General features: G+C 41.0%; 2 protein-coding genes across 5 annotated transcripts in view; one reads left to right on the top strand and one right to left on the bottom strand.

Annotated features, from left to right (window-relative positions):
* Window positions 1-3,598, bottom strand: part of C2cd3 (C2 calcium dependent domain containing 3) — a 99,396-nt gene extending 95,798 nt beyond the window's left edge. For 2 of the 4 annotated variants that reach the window (XM_021165953.2, XM_029479229.1), the window contains exons 1-2: window positions 3,498-3,598; window positions 1,187-1,456 (exon numbers count right to left, since the gene is read on the bottom strand). In XM_021165953.2, coding sequence (XP_021021612.1) covers window positions 1,187-1,456; window positions 3,498-3,567 — 340 coding nt within the window. In that variant the 5' untranslated portion in view covers window positions 3,568-3,598. Of the gene's footprint in view, window positions 1-1,186; window positions 1,457-3,206; window positions 3,471-3,497 lie in introns of those variants that run through there. The other 2 variants (XM_021165954.2, XM_029479228.1) reach the window with 2 other exon arrangements.
* Ppme1 (protein phosphatase methylesterase 1) overlaps window positions 3,401-10,275 on the top strand; it is a 46,202-nt gene continuing 39,327 nt past the window's right edge. The window contains exon 1 of the mRNA XM_021165955.2: window positions 3,401-3,980. Coding sequence (XP_021021614.1) covers window positions 3,880-3,980 — 101 coding nt within the window. The 5' untranslated portion in view covers window positions 3,401-3,879. The remainder of the gene's footprint in view (window positions 3,981-10,275) is intronic.

Below are 10,275 nucleotides of genomic sequence, written 5' to 3'. Positions count from 1 at the left end.
TAAAAATTAAAAAAAAAAATAAATGGCCCTCAGAGGATTGAGTGTTGGAGTGGGTCTCTTCCTCTACTATGTGAGACCTTTGGCTCCAAATCTGGTGGCACGTGCCTTTGCCCTCTGAGGCACCTTACCAGTCCATTTTGACTATTTTATAGAAAACACATCATGGTTCTGTTGACAGCTGGCTCATTTCTTGTAAGGCTCACACTATCTGTGTTCTATCTAAATAGCGTCTTTCCTAACTAGAAAATGAAATTTGGGCATTGGCATATTATTTTTTGTTAGACTCCTTCAAATTACTGTTGGGAAAATTAAAGCCCAGAAAGATGAAATGGCTTCTTCAATGTAAAGTAGCAAGGGTAAAATGGGATTCTGGTTTCCCAATAACTTACAAGATCCCCCCTTATTGACAACCTAGAATAGTCAAAATTCTCTATGTATGGGTTAATTATATATTCACTCACACCCTGTCTGCCATCATTCATTAATGCTTTGTGTCAGTTCTTCTTTTCTCAACTAATCGTTACATGACTTCTTGGTAGGGACAATAACTTAAAACTTTATTACTGCCGGGCAGTGGTGGCGCATGTCTTTAATCCCAGCACGTGGGAGACAAAGGCAGGCGGATTTCTGAGTTCGAGGCCAGCCTGGTCTACAGAGTGAGTTCCAGGACAGCCAGGGATACACAGAGAAACCCTGTCTCGAAAAACCAAAAAAAGAAAGAAAGAAAAAAACAAAAAACAAAAAAAACAAAAAACAAAAAAACCCTTTACTACTTCGTGCCTTAAATAATTATCTGTGTAGACCTTACACCTACAATGTAGCTGGTGGTGAACCTATTACTTTACTTTTTTCCAATCAAGTTCCATGGTAATTCCTAGTAAGGGCATACTCCTCATGAGTGTTGGTTCCTGTATTAAAAGATACCTTTCTTACTGACTTGCTAATCCTCCTCATTTGAGGGTTTAAGTTTTACCTTTTGATTTACCATCCTTCTGAAATCTGATAAGATTCAAAGTTATTATGAACCCAGCTCTAAAAAAGTGGTGGGAAAATCAAAAGATGTTAGTCTCTGTCCTTGACTGTATGTTCTTGGCAGGAAAGATGGTGTCTGTTTAATTGATGGGCTGCTGACAACAAGCACGTTTCAGGTCAGGTTTGCAGTTAAGACAATACAACAGAGCCATACCTGTCAGATACGAGGTAAACTGCTTTGGACCACAGCGAATCCCGTAACGGGTAGTTGTTCTCACAGCTTTTGGCTCAGTCTGTAATGCATCTCTGGGACAAAAGAGGGTTCCATCGGATGTTTCTCCCCACCACCTTACTCGGACAAGTACAGAAGCAGGAGGCTTGGCAATCTTCCATACAACCTTATTAATAGTGAGTTTGAGAAAGCAGCGTAACTGCCCTTCAACCAGAGGTGGCAGGCTTGTAGACGGTGAAATGTCACTCAAACCTATGAGGAATACAACAAACTCAGTCAAAATCTGGTCCAACTATGGAAAACAGAATTTTCTTTTCTTTTCTTTTTTTTAGACATCTTAGTAGGTAATCCTGGCTTGTCTGGAATTCACTTAAAACTGGCTGGCCTAAAACTCACAGAGATCCACCTGCCTCTTACTCCTGAAAGCTGGGATAAGGTGTATATACCCTATATACTCTTTGAATGAAAAATAAAAAAAAACTTAGTGTCGACAGAGAAGGCTTTTCCTAACAGAACTGAGAAGTAGCTAGAAAAACAGGCCATAAAATAACCTACCTGGTCACTTATGTTAATCCAAACTTTTCTTTAATTGAAAGATACTATTTGAAAAGCATAAAGACAATAAAACAAGTGGGCAGATTTTAAAATCTCTGTAGTTGGAAGTTTTGTTTAAGACTGTTGCAAATCCATAGTTGACCACAGTTAAGATACATTATCGTGGGAGAGGGACTCTGTGAGGTGGGTATAGGGGCAGCAATTGGGATGTAAGATGAATAAATAAGTAAAATCATGGAGAAGGTACATTATTTTTAACCTCACTCTTTTTTTGTTCTGTTTGTTTTGAGACAGGGTTTCTCAGTGTAACCAGCTCTGGCTGTCCTAGATTTGATTTGTAGACCAGGCTGGCCTTGAATTCACAAAGATCTGCCTGCCTCTGCCTCCCAAGTGCTGGGCTTAAAGGTGTGGACCACCACAGCTGGCTCCTTATCTTAAATTGTCTTTGCTGTCAAGATCATACAGTCAAGGACTAAGACTAACATTTTTAGGTTGGCTGCCACCTTTGGTTCTGGGTTCATAATGTTAACGTCGAATCTTACTAGAGTTCAGAAAGATGATGAATCAAATGTAAATGAAGTGATCAGTTACAACTCTGGCTTTCCTTTCAGTCAGTACCTTTTCTGAAAGATTTAGAGAAGACTTAAAAACAAAAACAAGCAAACAAACAAAAACAAAGCAAAAAACCAAGAGTTTTTTTTTTTTTTTTTTTCAGGAGGATCAAGTTCAAGGCCAGCCTGGGGTTCACAGAGCCCCCTGTCTGGTCACTTATAGGAGCTGGATAACTAAGAGGATTTAGGTTGGATTCAAGTCATTCTAAGTGAGGAGCAGTCCATATATGCACATACGTTTCCATTTCAACGAATTATCCCTGAGCTTTATGGTAGATCTTTTTCTTCATGCTAGAGAACACAAACTGTTTTAGTTGAAAAAAACTCCTTGTATTGATTCCTGATTAGATCTCAGTATATTCTTATGAAGCGCAATCGCTTCCCAAGGAACAAGTCAGAGAAGTAGAAGGGTATATATATATATATAAGTGGTTTTATTTGCTTTTTGAGTAAGCTTGGGTTACAGGTTTCACGATGTCCTCTATCACACACCCTTTCACCATCTAAGGTTCTTCCGGACAGAGTTAAGTCCTTTCCCCCTACTCCGAATCCCTCTAACACACATACATGTATCCCTGTTGTAAAAGAGCACGTTTAATTTTGTTGTTCTCCTATCCGTATCTATTAATCCCCATTTGCCTCATTTATCGACCCACAGGCGCTACTTCCTTTCCATTCTTTAAAAAAAAAAAAATTCTCTCTTAACTTTCTGGTTCCCTAGTTAGTCTCTCTTCCGTCCTCTTTTGTTTTGTTTTGTTTAACCGGAGCGGGTGGAAGTCTCCTTAGAATTCTTTAGCCCTTTTATGCTTTCCTCAACCTTAAACAAATAAAGTTACCTCTCTTCTTGCGCCCACGGCCGCCCCCAGGCCTTTGGCCTTTCCGTTGTTTCATGCCGAGCCTGGGCCCTTCGTCACAAATTCAACGCAGGTGCCAGCTCCTAAGCTGTACGCTCCCGCCATCCCTTCCCACGGCGCTTGCGTTCCCCGGCAACGGGCGCCGCTGGGAAGCCTGGGACGCAGGAAGAAACACTCTTCCACCAACAGTTCCCGGAAAGCGGTGCCAAAAGAAGGCGCCAATAAGAGCCCCTGCAAATGGACTACAACACCCATGATGCTTTGCTTCCCTACCTTGGCCAAGTTGGACCAGGGCACCTGTATCTGCGCAAGCGCAAATTGATACACTATTTGAGGACTTCATTGTCCAGCATGCATTGCCTTCAAGAGGGCTCTTCCCGCTAGGGTTGTCGAGTTCTCTGATAGGAGTCTGAGAGATCCGCAGACTCCGTTACCCAGTTTCCTTTGTGCGAAGGCTGTTGCGCACTTCCGGTGGAAGCTCTGCGGCGAGGGGGCGGGGCTTACTGAGCCAGTGGGCGGTAGGCGGCGCTGCCGGTGGCTGGTTGCTGTCCAAAGGCGACTGGGCGTCGTTAGAGGAGTGAGCTGTAACCGGTTGTAGTGCACGTATCGTGGGACGGACCTTGGGCCACTGTTGTCGACGTGCGGCCTCCCTTTGATGTCGGCCCTTGAAAAAAGCATGCACCTCGGCCGCCTACCTTCTCGCCCTCCTCTACCCGGCAGCGGGGGCAGTCAGAGCGGAGCCAAGATGCGGATGGGGTACGTGACTTGTACCACTCTCCCAGGAGGCCAGGCCCAGGCCATTGGAGATTGGTGTCTGGGCATTCAGAGTGCCGCGGGAAGGGACGCTGTGAATTGGAGGAAATGCTGGCCTTGGCCTGTAGATGTTTAGATAGAGTAGAAGGTAGATTCGGGGACTAGGTGAGGCGCTAAGGGAGTAGTCCACTGGAGGACTGATAACATTGTTGGAGAGAGAAGGGGAATAAGGACAAGGTTGAGAAAATGAAAGGATAATCTAAGGGATGACGGGAATCAACTCTAGAAGAGATGAGTCTGGGAGAAAGAGTGAATCAGTGAGGTGAGGAGAAATCTGCCATCGTTGAGAGGAATAGGGAATGACTGAGAGAAAAGTTGAGGGGGGTTGGGGGATCAAGTAAGTGAGCCAGGAGTAAGAAGGCTTTTACCTGAGGGTTATAGAAAACATCTGAGCCAAAGACTAGGGAGTAGAAGATTCTAGAGAAAGTTTCCAGAAGTGTAAGAGTCAAGTTCAGAGAATGAGGGGGTGAACCAGAATTGGAGAATAGGCCTAAGGAAAGACAGAGAACATGGCTAGGAGACTGTTATCAAGGGGGTGAGCCCAGAGGCTAGGGAAATATGTGGGGTGTGATGAGGACGACAGCTGAGTTCGGAACAGTGACCACTGATATCCCAGAGACTGAGAAATAATTTCGAGTAGGATTTGTTAAATGGAAGCACTGGAGAGGTAAAATCTGTGAAGACCAAAGAAGATTTCGTCAGTTGTTTTGTTTTGCTAAGCAAATGGGACCTGAGGGAAACTATCTATTGGTCTAAGAATTAGACTTAGTGAAGCACTGGCAGTAGCCACTTAACAATAAAATGGGAGTAAATGGTTTGCTGGAAAGGGAGTAGGGCTTGAGTGTGTGTGTGCGTATGTGTGTGGGTTAGAGACATTTATTAATTTTTGTGGTGTTGAGGCTGGAACCCAGAACTAGACAAGTGCCACATCACTGAGCTACACTCCCAATGTAAAAGCTGAGCTAATGAAAGAAACTTTAGAAATTTAGATCCCTGACGGGCTTGTGTCATTTATAGTTATAGGATGCTTGCCTGCTGGAGAAATCCTGATAGTTGAACATCCTAGTAAGAGTTGCTGGAAGGCAGAGAGAATTGGATAGTCATGGGGCTCTTTGGAGGACTACTGATGGTAAAGAGAAAAGAGGTCTGTGTTGGATTTGGGATTGGAGAGAGAAGCTGGTAGATATATTTCAAGAATGTCCACAGACTGACCAAAAGGCAAGAAAAGATGTATGCAGTTCTGTGAAGACTGAGGATAGGAGATGAGAGAGAGTCCTGCTATTAAAATGATTGGTAAAATCTGAATCCAAGAGAGTATGATCTATAATAGAAAAAAAAATTGACTGAGGAGGCATAATAGCAGGTAAAATGGAAAGCTTGTTATAAGATAAAGATTGGTTTCGAAAAGACATAAAGATTGAACTTTTAACATAAATAAAGAAAATTTGGAACCTGACCTATACCATTATTTTGGAAAATTAGCCTGAAGTATAAAAATAAATGTAATGATTCTTCATGTGTTTTTTTGTTGTTGTTTTTTTTTAGTTATTGCTTTTTTTTGGGGGGGGGGGATATGGTCTTACTTTATAAGCCAAGCCTAATCCTGAACTATTGATCCTCCTGCCACACCTAGCTTAGGAGCTGGTTTTTTCCTAATTACAATTCGATCTTTCAGTACACTGGTACTCAGCTGTACAAATGTAATTGTTAGTTTTTAAAAGTAACTCTACATGTTTCAGGCAAGTTTACATGAACTTCAGTTCCTCCCTTTATCAAAATAAGTTTTCTGAAAATGATTAATTGGGAGAACCATACCAAGAGAAGATCTGCTCATTAAGCAATTTTATAGTTGCTGGTTCTCTATCCTTTTTAAGTAACTGCTTTGGTTTTATTGATTTAGGTCATTGCTTGTCCTGGAAAAGATAATGCTTTAGAAAGGTGCTCTTTCTTTCTTTGTTTGATACAGGGCCTTGCTTATAGCCCAGGTTGGCCTGGAATTGGTCCTCCTACCTCAACCACCTGTGTACTGAGATTACAGGTGTACCTCAGTCACCAGACCCTACAGAAAAATGCTTCTCTGTGTGATCCTCAAGTGTCTCATTTCCTTTTCTGCTTCCTTATTGGTGCCTAACCTTTCTAAGAAGTCTCATTCTAATAGTAAAAGTGAGTCTTCCTTTTAGAATCATAAAGCCGAAAGAGAATTTACTGTCCCATTTTTCCACTGTGCCTTGTGGTTGAGGAACCTGAGAGTCCTAGAAATCTGCATTTTTGCTCTGTATGTCAAAGGCAGAAGAAATATTTTATTTTAGTAAATGTGAAAAACAAGACTTAACTATTCCTGCTACTAAGTGAGGCAGACTCAAAGGTTAGTTGTTAGGGCTCCAGGGAGTATGATTGGGCGTCTAGACAGGGACTCTGCCTTTGATTTATGGGTACCGCCCTGCTTACACTTGAGTTGTGTATGTTGTCACTCTAGGATTCTCTTTTCAGTCCTGATTTGACAAATCTCATTTCTGTCTGTTTCAAAGCTTTTTTTTTTTTTTTTTGCTGGTTTTTTACTTACCATTTCCTTCCTACCTTGGTTTGATGGACACAGGGGTCTTACTGTATAGCTGTGGCTGGCCTGGAACTTGCTATGTAGACCAGACTGATCTGGATCCTCCTGAATTTGCTTCCTGAGTGCTGGGGTTGTAGGTATTCACCACCATACCCAAACTGATTTTTTTGTTTTGTTCTTGTGTTTTGTTTTTTGGGATTATTTTTGCAACTATGTCTCAGGCTGGCTCTAGGCAGTCCTTTTTTCCTGGGCTTCATAGTGTTGGGGTTAGAAGTGTTTGTCCTGCTTTTTTGCTTCATTTTCACTAAATTTTATGTATATTTGTTTATTCCAACTTTATGAATTCCAAGTTTATGAATTTTCTTGAGTTTCCATCATTTGTTTTTTCAAATTATACTTAAAAATTCCAATATATCCATAGATAATATAGTAATACTTATGCTTGCACTGTCACTACAACTTAATTATGAGATTTGGTTTAATTTACCTATAGTCCTATAAAATATATATTCCCCCCCCATTTATTGGTAAGGAAATTTTATATCAGATCAAAAGTCACCCAACTGGTATGTGGTAGAACTAGAATTCAATCTAGCTTTAGCTTTTGGGAGTCATTCCTTTTTTAAGTGTACTGGTGCTGCTCTTGGGTAAGGCCTGAAATCCTGGTGGCATAATTCTTTAATAGATGTTCTTAGATGACACAAACATAGTTGTTTGAAGTTACTACAAATTTGAGGCTACCCTCACTAAATTGAGTTGGGGTCCTTCTCTAGAAACCCTGATATGCTTGAGGGGAGTACTACTTAAAAACCTCTGCTTCAGACTGGGCAGTGGGAGCACACACTTTAAATCCTAGCACTTAGGAGATAGAGGCAGGCAGATCTCTGAGTTCAAGGCCAGCCTAGTTTACAAAGTGAGCTCCAGAGCAGCCAAGGCTAAATGGAGAAACCATGTTTGCAAACAAACAAACTGGTGCATAGAAATCAGCAGTCGTGTGTGTGTGTGTGTGTGTGTGTGTGTGTGTGTGTGTGTGTGTCTCCAATGAATTAAACTAGGGTACGGGAGGATTAATTTGTTTCTCCCCCATGAGCACCTTTTTTTTTTTTTTTTTTGAGACAGACTCTTGTAAACACTTAATTACCCTGTCTCTGACAAGGCACTGGGGTTATAGTCATGTACCACATGCTCAGGTGACATTTTCTTTTAACAAATGTCCATTGGCTTGCCTGATACCACAGAATCATTGGCAGGAACAGCAGTCAAGCCCAGTACTCTGGATTTTTTAGTTCATTGGTCTTCTTGGGTTAAAGAGTGTGCTGTTCAGAGTAACACAGATAAAGAACGAGCATGTGCAGTGTTTGCTGAAGGGTACAGACTGCTGGTAAAAAACCAAATCCCTCTGTTTCTGATTTGTGTACTTTTAAAATTATATCAAAATAAATTATACATATATGTACACACACACACACACAACTATATATATAATTTATTAGTTTTTTTTCTTTTTTTCAGGATAGGCTTTCTCTGAATAGTCCTGGCTGTCCTGAAACTAACTCTGTAGACCAGGCTTCCCTAGAGCTGCGGTATATCCGTAGTTCATTTCTTTCCTTTTTTTGCAAATTTATTTTTTATTTATATGAGTACACTGTAGCTGTCTTCAGACACACCAGAAGAGTGCATTGGATTCCATTCCAGATGGTTGTGGTTGCTGGGAATTGAACTCAGGATCTCTGGAAGAGCAGTCAGTACTCTTAACCGCTGAGCCATCTCTCCAGCCCACCTCATTTCTTTCTATGACTGAATTTATTCTATTGTGTTAATATATACCCCCAACTCTGCCAAAGATTTGGGAGGGGGGCAGGGAAGGCCTCTCAGGTTATGAAATAGTTTCTCTATAAAAGAAACTATAAAAAATTTATTTAGTTTGTGAACATTCACAGTGTATATATGGAGGTCAGAAGACAGCTTGCAAGAGCGGGTTCTTTTCTCCCACCATGTGAGTCTGGGGATCAAACTCAGGTTGTCAGGTTTGATGGCAGCCCATTTACCTGCTGATCCACTTTCTGTCCCAAGAACAAGCTGTTAATCAATAGAGTCGTTAAAAGGTTAGATGCCACACTTAGATGTTCCAAATTAGGTGTGACTACTATCTCTAGCATATATTATCAATATAGTTTGAAGATTGACTAAGAGAATGTATAGAGAACTCCAGCCATTTCAAATTCTACCAGAAAGTCTGATCTTGCTTCCAGTCAGGTCTTTTATCTTCTGCCGTTAGCAAGCCATGTAGCTCTGGTTAGTGATCTCTTCCTCTGCCTGAGCCTCAGCCATCATGGTATCATAGGAGGAAGGTTTTGACACCAAATAGTATGGATCCAATCCTCAGTGTTACAAAAGGAGCTTTTCTGAGCCATCTTGATAATAGAAATACTATTGTTCCGGAATTTAAAACCTTGTTAGCTACATAATAGAACCTACTTGCTTCCTCCCGAGTGCAAAATTTGAGTTAGATAATTTGTAATGCTTTGATTCAAATTATATGTAGTTTTTTGAATTATAGCATTTACTTTGAGTGTGTCCTTGTCACTAGTAATGGTCACTCCAATTCTACTACACCTCCCAGCCAGCCATCTGGTTGTTTGTTGTTGTTATTGTTGTTTTCTCTTTAAAATACTGCTGAGGGCATCTTAGAAGCAGCAGTGCCTTGATTCAAGTGACTTGGTAGAATTAAACTTCAGTGTTAGCCTCTTCTACAAAATTCCTTGTCCAGAGAGTTTGTGACAAGTGACTAGGGCAGTGCCTGTGAAGTTTATAAGCATTAACAGTAATACTCTAATTAGATCTTCAAGTCTATTAGGCCTACTTATATTTTTTGCTTAAAATATACAAAATATGTTTCTTTTTTTCTTGATCTCTCAGGCTAACAGTTTTCTCCCTCCCCTCTGCCATGGTGGATTGTATTTTTCTTCATGTGGTTGTCTGCTAGTAGGAACTACACCACTGTAACTGTGTGTCGCATCTACCCTTGCAGATATAACACCCGCCTGACATAAATAACCATTGCTCTCTCTCCTCAAGAGCTTCCTTAGGGTAGGATTTTTGCCGGATTTCTTTGTGGTGCCTTTATTTATTGAGTTTGTTTGTGTGTGTACATGTGTGGGAGGGCGGAGCACAGCTCACAGGAATCCTGACTCGCCCTTTCTACCCTGTGGGTCCTGGGTTGAACTCTGGTCACCAGGCTGAGTGGAAAGCACTTTATCACCAGCCCTCTCTGATGCTTCGTTAAGTGCTGACCATTGACAGAGACCTATTTTTACCCCCATTCTAAGGATGATCTTATTTCCCCACTGTGCCTTGAAGATGACATAACCAGAGCTGTATTTCTTTCTTATGAAAGTTTGTTAAACTTTATAGAGTAATTCAATTTGTACTTTATTTCATCAGATTATAGGTACAGTAGGACTATAAATGTATAAGACTTAAAACTAGGTCGTGCCTGTTACTGGTCTCTTTATTGCAAGGATCCATTCCTGATTATCTTTTCCTCTTTAAGTCTAACCTGAAAGCAAGTCCACTCATAGAGTACTATCTATTAGCAGTTATTTCTACAGTAGCTTCATTTTATAGAGTCTTTTTCTTTTTTTCCTGTTCTTGCCCTGTTCATCTCTTTTTTTTTTTTTT

The sequence above is a fragment of the Mus caroli genome, chromosome 7 (genome assembly GCF_900094665.2).
Source record: "Mus caroli chromosome 7, CAROLI_EIJ_v1.1, whole genome shotgun sequence".
Lineage (NCBI taxonomy): Eukaryota > Metazoa > Chordata > Mammalia > Rodentia > Muridae > Mus > Mus caroli.
Note: the sequence above shows the minus strand (reverse complement) of the source record. Positions and strands in the feature narration are given on the sequence as shown.